This window comes from Peromyscus leucopus, chromosome 15 (genome assembly GCF_004664715.2).
Source record: "Peromyscus leucopus breed LL Stock chromosome 15, UCI_PerLeu_2.1, whole genome shotgun sequence".
In the NCBI taxonomy this organism is placed as follows: domain Eukaryota; kingdom Metazoa; phylum Chordata; class Mammalia; order Rodentia; family Cricetidae; genus Peromyscus; species Peromyscus leucopus.
The window spans coordinates 61,290,520-61,312,146 of record NC_051076.1 but is presented as its reverse complement, the minus strand read 5'-3'; the positions used below and the strand labels follow the sequence as shown (position 1 = coordinate 61,312,146).

The 21,627-nt window shown below is 50.7% G+C and overlaps 2 protein-coding genes across 3 annotated transcripts in view; one reads left to right on the top strand and one right to left on the bottom strand.

The window, feature by feature from the left end:
- Mgat5 (alpha-1,6-mannosylglycoprotein 6-beta-N-acetylglucosaminyltransferase) overlaps nucleotides 1–6,165 on the top strand; it is a 289,240-nt gene extending 283,075 nt beyond the window's left edge. For both annotated transcript variants that reach the window (XM_028874926.2, XM_028874925.2), the window contains exon 18: nucleotides 1,089–6,165. In XM_028874926.2, coding sequence (XP_028730759.1) covers nucleotides 1,089–1,287 — 199 coding nt within the window. In that variant the 3' untranslated portion in view covers nucleotides 1,288–6,165. The remainder of the gene's footprint in view (nucleotides 1–1,088) is intronic.
- A 2,883-nt stretch (nucleotides 6,166–9,048) lies between these two features.
- The window catches only part of Tmem163 (transmembrane protein 163), a 178,327-nt gene continuing 165,748 nt past the window's right edge, over nucleotides 9,049–21,627 (bottom strand). Inside the window, exons 6-8 of the mRNA XM_028874927.2 lie at nucleotides 18,945–19,056; nucleotides 13,141–13,282; nucleotides 9,049–9,842 (exon numbers count right to left, since the gene is read on the bottom strand). Coding sequence (XP_028730760.1) covers nucleotides 9,782–9,842; nucleotides 13,141–13,282; nucleotides 18,945–19,056 — 315 coding nt within the window. The 3' untranslated portion in view covers nucleotides 9,049–9,781. The remainder of the gene's footprint in view (nucleotides 9,843–13,140; nucleotides 13,283–18,944; nucleotides 19,057–21,627) is intronic.

The window sequence follows — 21,627 nt, the reverse complement described above, 5'->3', positions numbered from 1 at the left end:
ACTGTGTAGCTGATGATGACCATGAACTCCTGCTCCTCCTGCCTCCACTTCCCAACTGTTCCATCATGCCAGCCTCTTCTTTGGTGTTTGCTTTGCTTTGAGACAGTGTCTCGCTCTGTAGCAGAGGCTGGACTAGAACTCACTATGTAGCCCAGCTTGACCCTAAACTCAACTGAGCCACCATTCCCAGCCAAATAGTAAGTGAGCATCTAAAAGTAGTTCAGTAATACATTGCTTTGTCCTGGTCTTGCTCCTCAGAAGTGGCCACTGCTTGCACATCAATATTTAGACCTGTGGGGGCGTGCGTGCGTGAGTGCGTGCGTGCGTGTGTGTGTGTGTGTGTGTGTGTGTGTGTGTGTGTAGACGCACTCATATGCATATGTATGTGAAGGCCAGAGATTAACCTCAGCTACCATTCCTCAGGTGCCGTCCACCTTACTTTTGGGGACAGGGTCTCCAGTGTTCCTGGGACTCACCAAGTGGGCTAGGCTAGCTGGTCATCGAGTCCCAGGAGTCTGCCTATCCCCAGGTCCCCAGCACAGGGATTACAAGTGCATGCCACCCTTTCTTGTTTAAGCTGGGTTCTGGTCATGGGATTGCGGTCCTCCGGCTCGAGTGGCAAGCATTTACTGACTTGAACCGCCTTCTTCAGCCTCCGTTGTGGCTTTCACACACCATGTTCATCACCCTGTTCTCCCTGCCCTGTGACCTGCCTCCTCCAGGACAGCTCTCGCAATGGGGGACACGGTTCTCCTCCATTGTTTTTCAGCAGCTGCCCAGAGCCCCAAAGCACAGAGTGCCTGTTCCCCGCCCGAGTGTGCAGGCTGTTCTCAGTTCTTCTCCATTCCAGAGAACGCTTCCCCCAAAGAGCCCAGCCTCAGAGCCAGTCCCATGCACACACGTTTGGCAACATGCTTTTCTTTGCATAGCTGAGATCCCCCAGAGGTGGGGAACAGAGGCAGACGGAGGATACTGTCTCTGAAGCAGGACGGTGGGATATGCTCCCACCCCGCAGAGCATGTGATCCAGCAGTGTGGACAGGTCCTGTCTCGGCACCTTGACCTCATGTACCTTTCTCTTCCTCTCAGGTATAAGGTGACCTGCCAAAGCTCAGAACTGTACAAGGACATCCTGGTGCCGTCCTTCTACCCCAAGAGCAAGCACTGTGTGTTCCAAGGAGATCTTCTGCTTTTCAGTTGTGCTGGGGCCCACCCCACACACCAGAGGATCTGCCCCTGCCGGGACTTCATCAAGGGCCAAGTGGCCCTCTGCAAAGACTGCCTATAGCACAGCCACTCCGAATTTGTTCAGATGGGAAAGAGGTGACTCCACTGGGCAGGGCCAGGGGGCCGAAGGCATTCAGGGACTCTGACCGGAGCCCAAACTCTTTGGTCCAGGGCTTGGATTTGGTACTGCTCCAGCTGCAGCCAGCACATCCCAAGAGTTTACATCAAAACCGCAAGACAAGAGAGCTCAGACCAGGGGCCTGGCTTCTCCCTGGTGCGACGAATGTCTTCTCTGTCCCAGAAAGTGTCCAGGCAGCTGCTCCGGGGTTATTATTATTTTTTTTTTTTAAAAAAAAGAAAGGATGAAAGTCTGGAGACTCATTCAACTGAAAACAAAACAGGAAGAGGAATTGAGCCGATTGGAAAGAACTTTGGGGACATTCCTAAACCCACTAATTTATTTATTTGGGAGGATGGGGGTGGGGTCGGGAGGCGAGGAAAGGGCTTGAACAGAGTTTCCTTTTTGTCCCCCATTGTTGATCGCCACCATCAGGAGCTTCTTGTTCTGCTGGCGTCATGCAGGACGCAGAGGTGGCAATGCTGGAGGGCAGCTATGGGAGCCTGGCTCCTAGTGGCCGGTGGCAGCACAGGAAAAAAACAAAAAAATGTCTTTAAGAGTAGGGATGTGGCTCAGTTTGCAGAATGCTTGCTTAGCATGCATGGAGCCCTGGCTTCCATCCTCAGCACTACATAAAACCAGGTAAACACCTGTAATACAGGTAAGAAGTAGAGACAGGAGGATCAAACATTCAGGGTCATCCTTGGCTACATAGCAAAGTCAAGGCCAGCCTACAAGAGACCCTGTCTCAGAAAATGGAAAAAAAAAAATTTTTTTTTTTTTTTGCTTTGAAAACACAGCTAGGTACTGTCAAAGCATTATCATGGAGCTGATGATCCCGGGTATTGACTTGGCAGGTGGCAGCTAAAAGGCAGATAACCTTGCTGGGGACAAGTCTGTGTGTCCTGAGGGCCCTGCCAAGTGCCAAAGACAGGCTGGACTGTGGACAAGAGAGGCTGCTTTCCTGTATGTCCCCTCCCCACCACCTACACCGCTTGGCCCTTGATCTCTGATTAGAATTCCTTGGTCACAGAAACACAGGATTGTGTAGTTCTTATTTGCTGCTGTGGTAAACTGGCCCTCCCTCCCTCTAAGGGAAGGAAAGTGAGAAACCGGATGACTCCAAGAACTGCCCTTGAACTTGGGGGGGGGGCGGGGTTCTCTAGCTTCAAAACAGCTAAGGTGTGGGTAAGAATGACAGTCTTAGAGGTAGTAGCAAGAGAGGGATCCGTGCTGTGCCCCCAGTGATGCCTGATATTGCTGAATTCCAGGGAACGGGGCTCCCCATGCGCTTGGTGGTTTCTGGGGAGGTAAGAACAGTTCAGAATGAATGCTACGCTGGTTGTCCTGGCTGCTCCGCAGTGGGTGTGGCTTACGGAGGGTGGGAGACTGGAGCTGGCGGTTACTTGAAGCACTCTCAGGAGTGTGAGCAGCCCTGTGGAGGACCTGGCAGCAGGTTAGCCTAGTCAGATATGCTGGAGCTCCTTGGTGAGTCCATCCCTGCTGAAGTATTGCCTCTGTGCTCACTTGGGAGTTTCTAGAGACACCGCCCATTACATCTCTCCATGCTGGTGAATGAACCAACCCTCTTCTACCTCTCGGCCATTAGCATTGTCCACCCAGCCCCGGCTGGTAGAATAGACTTCCTGGCCTGCTGGTGCTGCCCAGCGCCTCCCTGTGGCCAGACGGAACCTCTGCCTAGCTGAAAAAGCAGAATGAGGTCCAGGACTGGCTGAGCCCTCCAGAAGCAACAGAAAGGAAGATTCTGCTTTGGGGTGACCAAGGGGTAGGGAGATGGGGCATGGGACTTCTAGGTCTGGGAAATCTGATCTGCTTACCTCTTCGTTTCTATCTGGGTGCATACGCACACCACTTACACCCCCAGCCTTTTTTCCTAAGGCCCTAAGGTAGGCATCTCAAGGGACTGAGATTTTAGTCGTATAGAATGAAGTGGAGTGGGTAGGTGTGTGTGCTGGGGGCCGTGTAGGGGGTGGGGAAAGGCAAGGGAATCCTATCCTAAGCACTGACAGGGTCCTTCAAGACCTGATTGGAATCCTCTCTGCCCAGGTTGAGCCGCCAGGCAGGTGAAAGTTGAAAAGCCTAGCTATGACGCATGTTTATTAACCCTTGCAAAAGTGGCTTCCTGCAGCAGAGTGGGAGAAAACTGTGAGGAAGGATTTTTCCCTGACAGTGGGCTCCTTAGCTGCACCCCCAGAGTTGTGGCAATCTGCCCGAGTTTCCAGACCTGAAGTCCCTGGGCATCCCCAATGGGCTATGGGTGACAGTGCTGGCATTCAGCCAGCAGGGGGTGCCCCACCTGAAATGGTCCCCGTGCTGCAGATGACTGTAAACAAGCAGGGAGGCCGGGAGGCTGGGTGGCAGCCTTGTTCCCACCCGCAGAAGCTGCCTGGCCCTGAGCTCCGGCTCTCTCCACCTTCCTATTTCTCCTCTCCAGCTCCAGACCCAAGTCACGCAACCATGTAATAAATTCCTCTTCCGGTTTTAGCCAGACTTTCCCTGGTGGGCTCCAGCTCTCTCGAGGTTACGTGCACTCTAGTTGTTAAGGGCATTATCAACAGGAGGGGGCGTCCCCTTAATATACATCAGCTCCTAGCCCTCCTCAGAGTTAGTAAGGTGTGGCCAAGTGACCCTGCAGAGAAACTGGGGGCAGGGGACATTCTGCCTGTCAGGTGTGGAAGTCAGCAAAGAGTGAACTCACAGCATCGCCGATTTTGTAGAAACCTAGGCCTGGGTGTAACGGAACCTTCCACAGGGAGAGACACCTGAAATGAGAACTCGTGCTCTCCTGCGCTGTGATCCGATCTCGTCTTTGGGGTTATTTCCCCGTTTGTGATGTTGGGCTCTTAAAATAGGGGGGACCTTTATGTGATTTATTAAGAGAGAATGCATTTCTTCAGAAGGTGAAGGCCTTTTCAGAGCAAGAACTCCTGAGGGGGGCCATGCCTCATAGGATCCCAGTTCACACCTCGTGCATTTCTGTATGTGGTCTGATTTTGTGTGCAAATGGAAGCGCTGTATGAAGTTTTTTGCTTTGACTGTTTTGGAGTTTTGTTTTGTCTCCGAGATGAATCATTTGATTTGTTTTAGGTTCTGGTGAGTGTGTGGAAATACTTGTCTGGTTTTTGTTTTTTTTTTTTTTTTTTTTTTTGGTGGTGGTGGTGGTACATGTCTTCCTGACATGTCTTCCCACTTCTCTTTGGGGGTTGGGTTTTGAAGGCTGGGTGCCATTGAAGGCTGATAGCAGATTGTTCCAGCCTGGAATAACTACATATGTGCACATGGCTATTTATGTTCCCGGTTATGCGTGCACACAAGACTGTACATTTAGCGTGTGCGCATGTGCGTGTTTGTATATGTTCCCGGTGTGTGGCATAGGCACACGCACCCCCAGAACCCTTTTGCTGGCACCCTCAGGACCAGACCCTATCTCTTGAGTCTCAATGGTGGCCAAGGTAGTGAAGGGTCTCCTTCCCCAGTCACCCCGGCCCCGGCTGACACATTACTGAGGCAGGAGATCAGCCTGGAGGACATCTCCGCAGAAGCAGTAGCCCCCACATACTTCTAGTTAGCATGATGGAGGTGAAAGATGTCCGCTCCCTTTTCCCCTTCCTTAGTGAATGAACGTGAGTGTTGCTGTAGTACTGCTCACGGGTCACGACCTGTCGGTGAGTTGGGTTGCACTGAAACTCTCTGTTGCTTGTAGATGAATGTGTGTGTGCTGTGTGTCAGACCAGGGTGGTTCACCTAGATTGTGTGTAAGTAGGCACCGCCACCCTCCCCCAAACTTCTTGACCGAAAAGGAAAAGCCAAGTGTTTTGTTAACGACAGGCTCTGCTGTGTGTGTTACTATTCCAAGCCTGGACTGTCTTATTTATTTAAAACTATTTTAATTTCTCTATTGGCTTTATTCTGATCCCATCTGTCCCTGTGTGTGGCTGCAGAGTATGTCTTCATTAGAGTAGACGGCTGGCAGAAATAGATTTATAGTCGTTCAGGAAGCTAGCTAGCAGCTTGGAGCTGAAGAGGAGTTCCTTTCGTTCTTGTTGCCTTCGACAGAAAGTGCAAAGTCAAGTTGTTTTGGTTTGGATTTTGTTTTTTCACATATAGCAAAAGACCAAATTAGCTGTATAGTCTTGGATACCGAAAATAAGAATTACTCTAGCTCCCCTAGCCTTTAGGGTTCTGTGGGGATCCCATAGCACAGTGCCTGGCTCGTAGAAAGCCTGGTGAATGTTCAATATTGATATTAGTAGTATATTATAAAACTTGAGAAATAAAGAGCTGCGCTCACCCCCTATCTGTTAATTCAAACATGATGGTTACATAAAAATCTTGTTGAGTCGATCAGTGGTATAGGAATTAATTGTTTCAAATGTTTAAGCTCTGTGCCTACCATGTTCACTGGAATTCTAGTGTTTTCTTGAATACACTGATTGGAAAACATGTCAGTCTTCAGCACTCTATGAAACAAGACTGAAAGACTTTATTAAGTGAAGTTGAACCCACCAATATGTTCTGGAACATTCCAGGGGTTTCTTTGGGGAACTTTTTGAGCTCAAAATTAAAAGTTCTCTCACAAGTTGCACTCCTTGAATTAGAGTTTAATTTTTATTCTCCTATAATGCAATAATAGAATCTTCAATTTGTTTAAGGCAAAGAAAGTGAATTACTGGATTTACAGTCCCCGCGAGACCCTTTGCTGCCCCCTGCTGGACAGGGTGGCTCCCAGCAGGTTGGTTACCTTGGCCACATTCCCATCCTATCCAAGATTAATCCCATGACCTGGTCCCTAAAAAAAAAGAAGAAAAGGAATCCACCACCACCCCCAAAGGAGCCACATGAGGCCCTAAGGCAGGGATTTTTGACGCCTTTCAAAACTGGGCCCAGAGGTCACTTGAATACCAGTTTGCTGTTTATGTTCTGCGGATTTAGCCTCTTCCGTGGTAAAACAGCTCTGGGTGGATTTCAGGTGCAGAACAGAGAGGAGAATTTCGGGGAATCCAGCGTGCTTTTCCAACTCCTCTCTCGTCTCAGTTTAAGGGATGAAATGATTGGGTTTATCTTTTTCAGAGCCCCATTCTGCCCCCGACTTTGTGGCACTTAAGGCCTCCATCTTCCCACACAGACCCTCCCGCCCCACCCCCCGCAGCTGGGATGCCTATGCTGGTGTGGTGGGTAGTTGCCCGTGGAGGCCAGCATGGGTAGGAGGTACACAGAGAGAGCCCTGGTGGATGGCGGGCCGGGAGCATGAGCACATCAGCCCATGGAACGCACCCTTTTCGTTTTGTGGTTTTGTTTTGCTTTGAGCCCATCTCAAGTGTTAAAGGAAATGATGTAACCACAATGCCAAAGGACGTGGTGATGTCCCTTCCTCTGCAGTTGCTGTCACAGCCTTGATGTTAAGCTCATGGCCGTTCACGTCGGTGTCTTCAAATGGATCCTGGTGCGCTGGTTTTCTACTGTCAGTCCTGGGGCTAAGTCACAGGGTCCTGCAATGAGGTGTCGCTGTCCCCGACTTACTGTCCAGGCGAAAAGAACACTGCTTTGTTTTCCTGTGTTGTAGAGAAACTAGGGAGAACTTTATTTTTCAATAAACTTTTCTTGTGTGACAGGTGGTAGTGATTTGGGGGGGGGTGGCGCTCAAGCTACATGTCATGGAGTCAACACACTGTCAAAGGCATGTCAAGTAGCGGATGGATGGGGCTGGGGAATTAGTTGAGTTTCCAATAGCTAGCTGAGCTAGCTCATAAAGCGCTTGCTACGCAAGTGTAAGAACCCCCAGAATCCACTTTTTAAAAAGACAGGCACATACTCGAAACCCCAGTTCTAGGGAAGAGACAACATGGTTGGCGTGCATATAAAACCCATGCCTTGGGGCTGGGGACATGAACGGCTGAGTGGTAACGTGCTTGCCAGGCATGCACAAGGACCAGAGTTTGATCCCCGGAACCCATGTAAAAAAAAGCCAAGTGTGATACACCCTTGTAATCCTGGCTCTGGAGATGTGAAAACAGGCGTCTCCTTGGGGCTAACTACTCAGCCAGCCCACCCAAATCAGCAAGTTCCAGGCCAGTTGGCATCTCATAGAACAAGGTGGACCGTGTCCTGAGGAACTACATGTGAAATTAACATCTGGCCTCCACGTACAAGCACAAGCATGCGCGCACACACGCACACACACACACACACACACACACACACACACACACACAGAGTAAACAATGTTTCTGATCTTGGGACTTTCTGGATTTTGGAACCTTTGTCTCCTTGAGTTAGCTTTGGGATGAGACCCAAAACTGAACAGGAAACTCATTTATATTTCTTATGTGCTCCAGACTCATGGTCTAAAGATCATTTCACACCTGATTTTTAGTGGGCCTGTGTTTGCACTACAACTTGTCACACAGGCCAAGTGTGAATTTTTCTACTTGGGCCACCATGTTGGTGCACATTCTTGAGCATCTTGGATTTCAGATTTGGGGATTCTGGGTGTTCAGCCCGTGCCTTCCCTTTGGCAGCACCAAGGGAGATGAGACACTGCCTTGGTGAAGCCTGGAGACCAGCAATTCCTCTGCCGAGACAGCGTCTGCCTCCAGGGATCTCCAGCAGAACCCTGTAACTGTGTGGTCAGTTGGGGTGAGGCTGGCCTGGAAACTACAAACCCCACATCAAGACAGACAGACAGACGACAGACAGAAGTATTGCTGTCACTGTCACCAGGCACCGGCAACCCTCCCCGCCTGGTCCACCTCACCCACAACAGAAAGCCTCCCTGCTGGAGGTGGGGAAATGACGACTCGGTGAGGAAGCTCAACAGCGAGCATGAGGGCCTGACCACAGATCCAGAGCACCCACAGAAGAGCCGTCTGTAACAGCATGCACCTGAAACCCCAGGACTGGGAAGGCAAGATAGATTCCTGGAATTCACAGGCTAATCATTCTAACTGAATCAGCAAGCTCTGGGTTTGGAGAGGGAGAGAGAGAGAGAGAGAGAGAGAGAGAGAGAGAGAGAGACAGAGAGAGGGAGGGAGGGAGGGAGGGAGGGAGGGAGAGAGAGAAATAGATAAATAAAAAGATAGGCTGCCAAGATGTTTCAGTGGGCAGGTAGAATCTTACACAGAGGCCTGGCAATCTCCCAATCTCAGGATCCCACAAAGCGGCAGGAGAGACCAATTCCTGAAAGCTGGCCTCTGACCACATGCATGCCATGGCATGAGTGTGCCTTTGGGTATGCATACGCACCTGAAATTCAATTAATGAATTTTAAACGAGGTGAAGAAATGAGAGAGGGAGCTACCCAAAGTCAACCTTGTCCTCCACATGTGAACACACAGAACAAAGAGAGCATGTGTACACACACACACACACACACACACACACACACACACACACACACGAGGGAGAGAGAGAGAGAGCACCTGCAATGGATACTCCCTACACATTGGCATGTATACTAACAGCTCTCACATACAACCTCCCCATAGAGTGGTCAAGGTCTTTACTGGCCTGACATGGCAGCACCATGAGCCATGGAGCATAGTTGAATGGGGAACATGTCTACAACACTTCTACCTAATGTTGCCTAAGCTGAGGACATCCTGATCCTTCTGGAGGAGCAAGTGACCCACTTCTCGCAGACTCCGAGGCACCACGACCACTTAGCACAACAGACAGATATGCAGATTCAGGTAATGATTATAATTATTTATTACAAATAAATGTATAGAGTTTCACATCTCTCAAAAATGGTTCCTGGGTTCTCATGAATGTGCAGGTTCTGCTGTGGAGAAAGGGCTGTGTGCTTACGTAGCCTGTCCATGCAAAGCTCATAGGTCACTAAACACCTTAAAAAATAGAATGGTCTCCTTCTGAACACATCCGTTTAGTGTCGGGATTAGTAAAAGTGTAGGAAACGGGTGGAGAGACGTTAGGGGGGAATTTTCTGATGGAATCTGCTGGGAGAGAGGAGTGTGAACCTGGAGGTGGCTTGGCCACGTGTGTCAGGAGGAGGTGACTCGGTCAGTTACTGTCTGGTTTTGGCTGACAGTGAGAGCCACAAGTGGCTTCCTGTCAAGCAGAGACCCTAGCCTGCTTTCAAGAACTGTTTGACTCCAGGAAATAGAAAATGTCACTTCCGGCTCAAGATTGGGAAGCGAGGCAGCCCCTCCCACGGGCAGGGCAGCATCGTCCTAACGTGTGTGATAGCGGGCAACCGGGTGAGGATGTAGGGTAGGTCCAGCCTCCAGGCAGACCTCATCCCATGATGACGGACTCTATGAACGAAAACTTCCCAAAATGAAACGGGATGTGCAGTTAAATATTGGCACCATCTGCCTTCGCGGAAACCTCTTGTCACCATGGTGACGCTCTTCGCCGCCGCCGGGGCAGCCCCTGCCGCCCCTCCAGCCAGCCGCCTTCACTCAAACATTTCGTAGTGACGCGTCTGTCTCACTCTGGGCACCATGTCGATGAGGAGCCTGCCGAAATGAAGACAGACACGGTCACCTCGACACCGGGAGAGCTCGGGGGAAACCGAGGCTGTTGGTGTAGGCGTGTTTGTGTGTCCTTTCCTGTGTGTTCGGGTGCATGGTGGGGTGGGTGCACATGCGTGTTTGGGGGTGGGGGCTGTGGAAGCCAGATAATCTTGTCCATTTTTCCTCGATTTTCTGAACTCACCAAAGAAGCTAGGCAAGGTGGCTGGTGAGCAAGCGCCACGGTCTTCTTGTCTGGAATTACGTGCATGCACCACCACAACTAGCTTTTTATTTATTTTTTTTTTTTTAATGTGGGTTACAGGGATCAAACTCAAACAACTGTGCTTCCCCACCTGAGCTACCCCTGAGTCTTATCTGTGACTAATTCTGCCCACATGCCACACCACTGTCCCTTCGAAAGCATACAGCTCGATGGTTTCCCGTATATACGTGAAGCTGTGCGTTCATCCACACTGCCTTAATTCCAGAACATTTTTCTCATTCTCTGTGCACGCTAATAGTCAATCCCATTTTTTTTTTCTTCCACACCTCTTTCCAGACAACCAATCATCTACTTTGTGACTCTGCTAGTGTATCTATTCTGGAAATTTCATATAAAAAAATATATAGGCCAGGCGGTGGTGGCACACACCTTTAATCCCAGCACTCAGGAGGCAGAGCCAGGCAGATCTCTGTGAGTTCGAGGCCAGCCTGGTCTACAGAGCGAGATCTAGGACAGGCACCAAAACTACACAGAGAAACCCTGTCTCGGAAAAACAAAAAACAAAACAAACGGCCACATTCGTTTGGCACGTTAGAAGTTCACCCACACTGAAAGGCGTACTGACTCTTCCTTCATTCTGATGCCTGAGGAGGAGTCTACGGAATGGATACACCATATCCATCCCCTTATCAGCCAACAGGGGACTTCGGCTTGTGTGCATTATCACCAGAGCTGCTGCAGCGTTCATCTAAAGGTTTTGACAAGGTTGTCCGTGTCCCTCTTTTCTCATTTATACACGAAGGAGGGAAAACACTGGGACGAATGGTAACCGCATGCTTAGCACTGAGTATCTGCCAGTTCTTTCCAAGGCAGCGCCGCTGTGAGCATTCCCAGCGGCCATGTCTGCCGCCCACTGCCCTTGCCAACACCTGGAACTGTCTCTGAGTTTGAGGACGACACCTTAGTGGAAGCCAGGAAGCACTTAACTTTTAGAAATACAGCACCTTGACAGGAATGATTCCCTCTAAGGACAAGTCCGGTCTAGATGCCATATCCAGGGAGTGTCACTGGGAGACTTCTTTAGTAAGTGGCCCCCATGCGAAGATGGCTTTGCCTCCCTCCAGGGCGGCCCTTTGCATGGAGGAGGCCCATTTTTAAATTTTTTTACATTTTATTTAGTGTGTGTGTGTGTGTGTGTGTGTGTGTGTGTGTGTTTGCACACACACCACAAGGCAACTTTGGAGGTCAGTTCTCTGCTACCTTCAACCAGGTGGGTCCTGAGGATTGAACCCAGACCATTAGACTTGGCTGCAAGCACCATTATCCACTGAGCCATCTCACCGACCCCAGGAGGGGTCCCTTTTGTAAAGCCTTGCCAAGCCTAGGGCTGCCTCTGCCTGGCCTCCTCTGACTCCCAGCAGTGTACATGGGCATCAGGTGACAGGAAGGAGCTCAGATGACACTCACCTGGGTGTCGTGAAGACCCTCTATAGCACCCTGGAGATGAAGGCAGGAGGATCAGAAGTCCAAGGTCATCCTTGACTAAATAGTGAGCTGGAGGCCAACCTGGACTACCTGACAGCCTGTCTTAACAATTACAACAACAACAATAATAATTTTAAACCCACAGTACAGAGGAAGGAAAGAGACCACTTAGTAGATAAAAAGCACAAGGAAAAAGAAAATGAGTGTCTGAAGTGTAAAAGCCTTTTCTCTCCCCAGAGTCCCTGCTTTACCTGTGGAAGGGCCACCCCACAAGGAAGGCTGTACCCCATGCAGGCCTTCTCCAATCTCTTGAAAAAGGTCAGTGCTGTGCAGCACTGTCCTCTGAATGTGACACCCACCATCTTTTTGTTCTGTTTTGCTTTTGTTTTCCAAGACAGGGTTTCTCTGTGTATCCCTGGCTGTCCTGGATCTCGCTCTGTAGACCAGGCTGGCCTCGAACTCACAGAGATCCGCCTAGCTTTGCCTCCCGAGTGCTGGGATTAAAGCTGTGTGCCACTGCCACCCAGCTCCACCATCTTCTTAGTCAAGGCAGCTGCAGCAACCCACAGACGACCCTCGAGAGCTGGCCTGTTGACATTCCCTCAGAGGATGGGGCAGGGGTGGGTCATCAGACTCTCACCGAGGTCCCAACCACACACACACTAGCCTGCCCCACACCTCCCTCCCAGCTGCACATAATTCTGCCCCAGCTGCTTCTGTGGTCTCGGGAGGGGGGGGGGGGTGCTAGAGTACATCGAATGTGAAGGTTAGCTGCGGACTATTCCACATGTGCAGCTATGAGGAAGTTGTCATCTACAGTGGGGTGAGACATTTCGATGGTGAGGGCTGTCGGAAGGTCGCCCACCATACTGGTTAGTTGTAAAAGTTTTGTTTTTGTTTTTGTTAGTGTTTTTGGTTTTTTGTCAACTTGACACAAGTTAGGGTCATCCATGAAGAGGGAGGCTGAATTAAGAAAATGCCTCCCCCAGGTTGACCTGTAGGTAAGTGTGTGTGTGGTTATTCTAGGTTAGTGATTAATATGGGATGGCCCAGCCCACAGTAGGCATGCCATCCACCCTTGCCTTGGGTTCTATAAGAAAACAGGCTGAGCAAGTCACGAGGAGCAAGTCAGTGAGCAGCATCCCTCCCTGGCCTCTGCTTCTTCGGCTCCTGCCCTGACTGCCCTCACTGATGGTCTGTGACACAAAAGTGCAAGATTAAATCAACCCTTTCCTCCCCAGGTTGCTTTGGGTCATGGTGTTTTTCACAGCAACAGAAAGTCAGCTAGAAAACCCACAGGCCTATAAGCAGCTCCTCATCCACGCTCCTGTAAATTAGCCCAGTAACATGCACCGAGCTAGACATGGGTGGGATCGTGACTTTGGTCCATCTCTGGTGCCCTATTTGGGGTGGAGAGATGTCTGTTCCCCTTTCCCCAGGAAAAGCAAATAGAGCACTCATGTTCCTGAGACATAAAGGAGTAAGACGTGAGACCCTTCTTCCGTTTCCTGGCTGGAGAAAGGGGTGGGAGGAAGGAGCGTTCTCAGAGCATTCCTGCCCCCTGGGTGATCCAAGATAAAAAGAGAGCCGTACTTGACCCCGTAGGCAAAGATGGTGAGGCCGATGAGGACGCCGATGCTGCCGTCCAGGTACCAGACTTTCGAGTTGTGTTTGAACACTTCCGCACTCAGAAGGATGGAGAAGCCCATCACTCCCCCGACAAGGGAGTTGAACCCTGCAAAGGAAGAGAGAGCGCACACTGATCTGATGTGGACATTTCACAGTCTACGCTATCTAGTCTGTAGACCACCGAGGAACATAGTAGGCCCCCATTCTGTAGAGGGAATCTGTACCCACACACTGCTGATGGTTTGTTTGTTCCCAGATAACCTTCCATCCGGATGCCATCCAAACGGCTGCCTCAGGAGGAGTTCAAGGCTCCGTGGTCTTAGTGTGGAGGAGCCCTCGCTCACTACACACACAGAGAGAGGGAAAATGATGAAGGAAAAACAGGGCCCACGGGGCAAGACTTAAATGGGGTGCCCGGCTGCCTTTGCTTCCTCTGCCTGTGTAGTCTGCCTGTGGGGAGGTGAGATGGGAGGCACATCCCAGGCTATGAAGCCACTGTCTTATCAGACTGCAGGTTGTCTGAATATGCCCATGGGCTAGGGAGATGGCTCAGGTGGTGGGCATCTCCAGAACTGATGCCAAGCCAGACACAGTGGCATGGGCCTGTGGGTCTGTGATCTCAGCGTTCCTATGGTAAGATGGAGGACAGGGACAGCTAACTAGTCCTGGACACTCAGTGGCCAGTGGCAAACAAGAGACACTGTGTCAAACAAGGTGAAAAGTGAGGACCAACACGTCATGTTGTCCTCCGAGCTCTGCAGGAGTGCCCTGGCACACACAAGCACTCATGTATTGAACATATGTATGCACATATACACGTGGGGGGATTTTTAAAAATATAAATCAAAAAGACACTCCTATTTCTTGTCACACCCAAACTCTTCATACACACACCCCTCTGCCAACCATTCCACCTCCTCCCGGGGGCCCTTGAACTTACCGGAAGCCCCCCTTATCTGGGCCTTCCCATGCATGCGGCTTCCCTCACAGTATGCCTCCTCATCCTCACAGTTTTGTTTCTCTCACCCGTTCTTTTCTCCCTAGCATGATATTTCTGCCTTTCTATCTTACCATCTCCCACTAGAAAACTAAGCTTGGGGAAGGAAGCTTTGTCCCTTTCCTTGCTGTGTCCCGTGTCCCAGAACAGGGTGCGGATGTGGCCGCAAAGGATACACCTTGCAGCCGGGCTCAGAAAAGGTAAGGAGCTGAAGTTCCCCAGCCGGCCACTAGATGTCGACCTAGTTCCACCGAGCCAGTCCTCACCCGTCAGCACCACGGACAGCTGTCTGAAGCGGCGCCAGTGAGCAGCTGCAGGGGAACTCGGCTCCTTAGCTTAACACTTGCAGGAGGTGACCTCTGCTTGTAATGGCATAACCTGACTCCTGTTGGCTTCTCTTTCACAAACACAGGGACCGGGGACTGATTCCAATCTGCCCTGCACGTGTGTGTGTGTGTGTGTGTGTGTGTGTGTGTGTGTGTAAAGAGGTCACCCTCAGCTGTCATTCTTAGATCACATTCTATCTTGTTTTTCAAGAGAGTCACTGAACCTGAAGCTAGCTGGTCTGCCCAGGCTGGCTAGCCTGCCTCTGCCCCTGCCCCTGCCCACACACTGGACCCACTGGGATCACAGGGTCCCAGTGCTGGAGTCTCTCTCTCTCTCACACACACACACACACCAGTCTCTGGCAGTCACTCACCAGACCCAGGCTTGTGTCCCCACTTCTAACCTCAGAGATGGTCTACAGAATGAACCGTGTGGTTGGCTTCACGGCACAGCATAGCTGAGACCGTGTTGGGGCTACCACTGGCCTGACTTTAGTGACTAGACTAGAATCTGTGTAATTAATTAATAATGTGTGTAATCATTAATTCCATGCAGAACAGCCTGATAAGGTTTTTCATAGAGGTGCTGAGTATTTTCAAGTTGGGAAGGAATGAGACATCTGCCGCCTCTTATCAGAGAGTTCCCCGATTCCTCCAGACTGCCAGCTTTACTCAAAACGTCCCCAGTGTGACCTCTCACATAGTTGTCTCGCTTTTATTACTCATTTGTGCTCAGAGCTATTTTGCCCTTGTAGCCCAGGCTACCTCATACTCACCAAGAATGACCTGGAACTGCTCATCCTTCTGCAGACATCCCAAGTGCTGGCATTACAGGTGTGCTCCACCACGCCTGGTTTACTGGGTACTGGGAACGGAACCCAGATCCTCACTCATTTAGGCAAGCACTTGACCAGCAGATCTACACTCCTGGCTCCACCTCCATCCTGATGGCACATCTGCATGCTTACTGACTATCTACAGCATCAAACCAGCTGGGACCAAACCCGCTAAGCTGCATGAAGGAGTTGCCTGCCATTTCCCCCTGGCTCCACCATCCACCAGCTGCCGTCCCTTTTCCCTGGAGACCTGCTTCTTGGCTGTAAAGACACTCGCCCTCCATGCACACACACAAAGGTCCTGGCTGGCTGAGCCAGTGGGGCCCGATTCCCAATCCAGGATGCATCAACATCATGGGAACAAGTCAGGGGCTGTCCAGCCTATAGGATAAGGTTTCTAAACTGTTGCTTCCGGTCTCTTCCAGGAGAGAAGATTCTTGGCTCTGCCTCAAGCAGAGGAACAGCCACAGGCATGCATCAAAGTGAGGCAAGACAGAAATGCAGGGAAAATTGGGGGGGGGCATGAGAAGAGAGGGAAGCCCCTCCCCCAGGCATCTGGCTAAGGCTTCTCACCATCAGAGAAGCAGGAATCTTCTGGTAATTAACAGCTGCTTAAGGCTTCTCTCCCTTCTTAGCCACAAGCCTGGAATTTTCTGGGGATCTCACCAGAAACCCCATTTTCAGGGGAAGGACATGTATTAACCCCTCCCCTCGTGATTCCTAGTTTCACCTTATCAAGACATAGCCGCATCCAAGGCATCTCCAGAGAGACGGAAAAGAGGGAAAATGGGGGGGCGGTGCTTAGCAACCTTTTGAGATGGAACTTGAGAGACACCAGAAGGGTCTACATGGCTAATGCTAAGACAGCTAATTACTGTCCCTTGAGGAGTTTGCACCCACACTGGGGTACATCTTCCTCCCATATTCTCCCTTGAGAAGCACCCCCCACCGCCGCTGCCGCCGCCACGGTGTGACTGTGTCCACTGTCTTCTGAGCACCTTCATGTGAGCCTATATTAAAATATCTTTAATAAGCCCACCAACTCCACTTAACTACACCGGCTAGTTCTGAAACTCTTCTCAGCGTCAAAGCCATCAGTCCCAAGTGGTCGGCGTCAGAGTCCCTAAAAGTCTAAGAGCACTCCCCAGGCTACTGAGGGAGGCAGAATGGATATTTGTCTTCTCACAAACGGACCCCCAAGAATAAGGACAGCCAGGGCTCCTCAACCCTGACCCCACCCTCCTTCCAGGGAGAGAGGAAAGGGTTGCGGGTGGCTCCCTAAGCCCTAATCAATGAACATCTGGAGCCCGGATTCCAGACGGAGCAACGAGGAGATAGCTACAATTACGATAGCTCCTTTTGTCTGAGACACCCACTCCAAGAGAGGGGCTACTCCCACTATTCATGGTGAGTCATTCTCTCTAGCCATCCCTTGTGGCCACCTCCTTGCCTCCCCGGGACCCTCTCCCCACTTCAGTGGCCCCTCCCTCCCTTCTGTCCCCCACTCAAGACACCCAGAGTCATGTCTCAAGAATTATTTAAATATTTGATAAAGCAGCCACACTTCTGCCCTTGACCTGCCCCCCATTTCCCTGGGATCTGCCCCTGCTAACTTCCAGCACCCCCCCCCCTTTCCATCGGGCAGGAAGCCCCTTCCCTGGAGGAAGCCAATCAGCGTTCATCTGCTTGGGAACGAACACTTTCACTCCATCTACTGACTTGTCTTAGGCATCCCCCCTCATCCCCCCAAGTGTGAGCATGATGGACACGTTTGCTTCGGTGTGAATGGTTGTGTGTGTGGGTAGAAAATCAAACTCAGAGGGACAGAGGAGGCGGCTCAGTCTGTCAGTGAGGACTTGAGTTCTATTCCCCCAGAACCCATGGAAAACGAAGCAAAACAAGAAGCTAGGCATAGTGGCATGCATGTGTAATCCCAGCTCTGGGGAGGGAGAGATAGGTGGATTCCTGGGGGCTCACTAGCCAGCTAGTCTAGTCGCAAGCCAAGGAGGACAGTGACTGAGGAACGACCGTGACTGTCCTTTGGCCGCCACACGCATGTGCAACGCAGCCAGAAACTCAGGACAGTAGTGGGAAGTGGGAAGTTCAGTGAAGCCGAACCACAGATCTGAGTACGGAACAACTCTGAGGTTAAGGGAACACTACCCACAAGGCCCTTCAGTCCAGGGAGATGAGGTCATGTTCTGTGACGGTCAACTTGACACAGTCTTCTAGCCTCAGTGGGCGAGAGAGTCTCAGGAGGGTTGTCTAGATCAGTTGGCCTGTGGGTTTGTGGAGAACTGTCCCTATTGACTTAATTGATGTGGGAATGATGTCTAGAGGGGGGGGGCACCATTCCCTGGATTTGGGCCCTGGCTGTAGATGAGTGGAGAAGCTAGCTGTCCCTAACAAACATGCGTGCATGCATTCTCTCTCCCCTTGACTGTGGGCGTGATGCGATTAACTCCTTCAAATTCCTGCCTTGGCCTCCCTGAAATGATGGACTGTGACCTGGAAGTATGAGCCAAATAAACTCCTTCTCCCCTAGGTTGGATTTCGTCGGGGTATTTCATCACAGCAGTAGGCGGTCTTCATGATCATGGGCAGGTCTGGGAGATGGATGGCTCTGACCATTGAGTCCACACTCAGGCTTCACGCTTCATCCCAGTGGAGGTGGGGAGAGCAGATGGCACAGAGACACCAGGTCTCTGCATCCAGTAGGGCCCGGGGACCGATAGGTCCACTTTGGAAATGACCGTGGAACCTGCCTGTGCTGTCCTCATCTGAGGGGCTCAACATGCTGCCCTGACTATTCTGTGATGCCCCCTGAAGGCACCAGGAGGCAAAACAAAGAAGAGGGAGGCTCAGAACCCACAGCTTAGAGAGACCAAGGCCCCACGAAGCTCTGCTTTCTTCTGCTATAATAACCTGGGCCACGGAGATGTCCCTCAGAGAAAGATTCAGTCTCAACCTCCAATCCATTCAGTTTAAATAAAATTGGCTGGTGCTTTGTTTAAGTTTTGAGGCAGGATCTCATGTAGCCTGTGCTGGCCTTGAACTTACTATGAAGCCAAGGGTAAGCTGAAGCGTATGGTTCCCCTGCCTCCATGTCTCTAGAGCTGGGATGACAGCTGTACACCATTATACCCAGATGACACCCTGCTGAGGCTCAAACCCGAAGCCTTGTGCATGCTAGGCAAGCACTCTCTAAACTGGGTTACGTCCCTAGCCCTATTCCTTTCCTTAATAAAATAAAAGGCCAGGTATGGTGGCACACACTTATAATCCCAATGCACGGGAGGCTAAGATAGGGAAAAGGAAAGTCCAGGGCCAGCCTGAGCCACATATGAGACCCTATCTCGGGAAACCCAAAGAAACCCAGTCACCTCTGCTCTGTTCTATGTTATTAAACTTAGAATGGTAGACACCTGCCTTGGTGTGAGAGCCTCCAACCATCATGAAGTAAGCAGTTCGGGGACTAGAGATGGTGATAAATGGATCCCCTAGTTGCTGAGTTCACTTGCAAGACCAGCATCTACCTGCGTCTTACCACACAGCACTTTCCCCGTGTCGGAGCTCGGGCCTCAGACAAGGTGTGCCTGGACCACTCACCGTCTGTGATAAGAGCTCTGCTCGTCAGGACCTTCCCCAGCATGAACTTCAACACGGCCAGGACGCTGCAAAGGATCCCACTTAAAATGGAGACACTGAACAGGAAATCATCCTAGAAGAGAACATTCCAGATTTTGACATGTCATCGCTGGCTAGAGCAAGCCTCACCACCGGCTTTGTGAAGGAATTGGTCAGTCATGCTGCCACCAGGTGGCAGCATAGTGCAGGTGGTCCCCTGTGTGACCAGAGTTGAGAAAAGATTATTCAAAATAGCCAGACTAATATTTACAAAGCGATTATGTATTCCCTCCCTTCTCAGTCTTCTGCTAAAACACATAGCAATCATTGATTGTCAACAGGGTTGGTCATAATGCGGGGAATGATGTCTAAGTGGTATTCTACAGACAATTCACAAAGCAGGCAATTGAGAATTCGGGGGTCACGTCACTGCCCAAGAACCCTCTCTCACAGAACCAACTGGTTTAGCCACAGGATCATTTCTGTCCACAGATACTTAAAACCCTATGGTGGTTTTTTTTTTTTTTTTCCATTCACACAATTGAGATTTCAAAGATAGTCTTCAAGGTGGGAAAAAATGGTGCCTAAAAATAGTCCCTGTTGACGTGATTTTAACACTTCCTGTAGGTGCTGCGCTAACGTTTGCAAGCAAACGGGTGAGTCACATGTGCAGGGCTGGTGTCTTCATCGCTATCTCCTGACATCAGGCCCCCTGAGATCCCCTTTGAGCTCCTACGCGCTGCTCCCCTGAGACACAGCCTCCAGGTTCTCCCGGATTAAAATGCAACCGCCAGCAGAAACCCAACGCGGTGGCAGATACCCAGAGAGAAACAGGATCTTCCTTAAGCATTTTATTAATAAATTCACTATCCTAGTGACAGGCCCAGGGACAAAAGGGACAGCGTGGTTCGCAGGGCTTGAATCTAAACTAAGTCATCCTTCAAAGATCACCTCTCTGGACTTGGGGTTTCTGTATAACGACGTTAAAGCGTCTCCCCCAAGACCCCCGCGATTGACAAAGGCAGCTCTGACGGTGTGTGCTCATGAATTCTCGTTTACTCTTTCTTCTAGAAAAACCAGTTATCCCAAGATCACCAGCTCTCCTTGAACCTGGGCTGGACTCACAGCCTCAAAACCAGCAGATCTAACATAGGAAAGGAGAAACTGAGGCGGCTGAGACGGCCCGGGGTGAGGATGCTTGTTGTCAGGCCTGCTGACATGAGCTCCGTCCCTGGGACCCATGTGGTGAAAGAACAGAACGGACCGCCCCAAGTTGTCCTTGGCCCTCCACCCATGCTGCGGCAAGTGTACATGCACACTCAAGTGTGTGCATGTGAGCGTGTGCACGCATGCACACACACACACACACACACACACAATTTAAAATGTATTAAGAGATGGGGAAATTAGAGCATTAACATTAGAGCATTTAAACCCACCAGACTTCATCTAGCCAAGTAATCAAAGCTAACATCATCTGTGCTGATGTCACATGTCCTGTGAGGGGCTGGGACTGTGCCTCTATTGTAACTGCCCCCAAGTCCATGGCCTCCATTTAATGTGAAGACTATCAAGCAATCCCAAACTAAAGTACAGCTTAGAAAACACCCGACCTTCATTGCTCATGTGTCAAGGTCTCTAGAGGCAAAGGTACATCCGGAACCTGTCACCAACTGAGCCCTGGGGAGGTGTGATAATTAATTATAGTGTAGCATCTGAGGGTAGGTTCAGGAACAAAAAGCATCAGTGGGAAAACTGGGAAGTCAAAACTGAATCCATAACTTTGTCTGCAGTATCGTGACCCCATCGAAGGGATGGACACACTGGGGTTGTGAGATACTAACATGGGGAAGCTGCGTGGAGGAACTGAACCCCTCTGCGCACAGCCAGACGAATCTGAAGCATCCAGGGGCGGGGAGATGTCTCAGTTGGTGAAATGTTAGCCCCTCAAGTGTGAGGGTCTGAGTTTGATCTCCAGAACCAACATCAAACAAGCCAGGTGTTGTGCAATCCCAGAGCTGGGGAGGCGGGGACAGCTGGATCCTGGGGCTCCCGGGCCAGCCAGACTGCTCTGACCAACAGGCCCAGACCGATGAGAGACCCTGTCTCCGAAGACATGGCAGATGGCTCCTGAGAAGTAAGATCTCTGGCCTCTACACACACACACACACACACACACACACACACACACACACACACTCCTGCACACATAGGAATGCATCCACATACAAACCTACATATACATACACCAAACACTGATCTAAAACATTTTCAAATTTGTAATTTTTTTTTCAAGTAACCAGCCTCACAGACCTGTCCCCCATACTTGCCCCACGAGGACACAGAGAAGCCAGAGCGTTCGTTCGGTAACCTTGATCTTGCACTTTTCAACCCCAGAAGTGTGAGCCGTAAATTTCCATCGTCAGCCACCTAGGACGTTTGGTCGCAGGCTAAGACTCCTTGGTGAGGACCCACACAGCCCTCTCAGGCGCTGCCATCACCTGCACAGGATTGGGCCCATCCACGGTCCCTCAGGAAGGGTAACAAAATCCGAATAATCCCTCACAGGTGTGCCCCGCAGCTCGTCTCCAGTGCAAATTCCAGATCAGTGGTTCTCCACCTGTGGGGAGTGACCCCCTTGGGGTCAAATGACCCTTTCACAGGG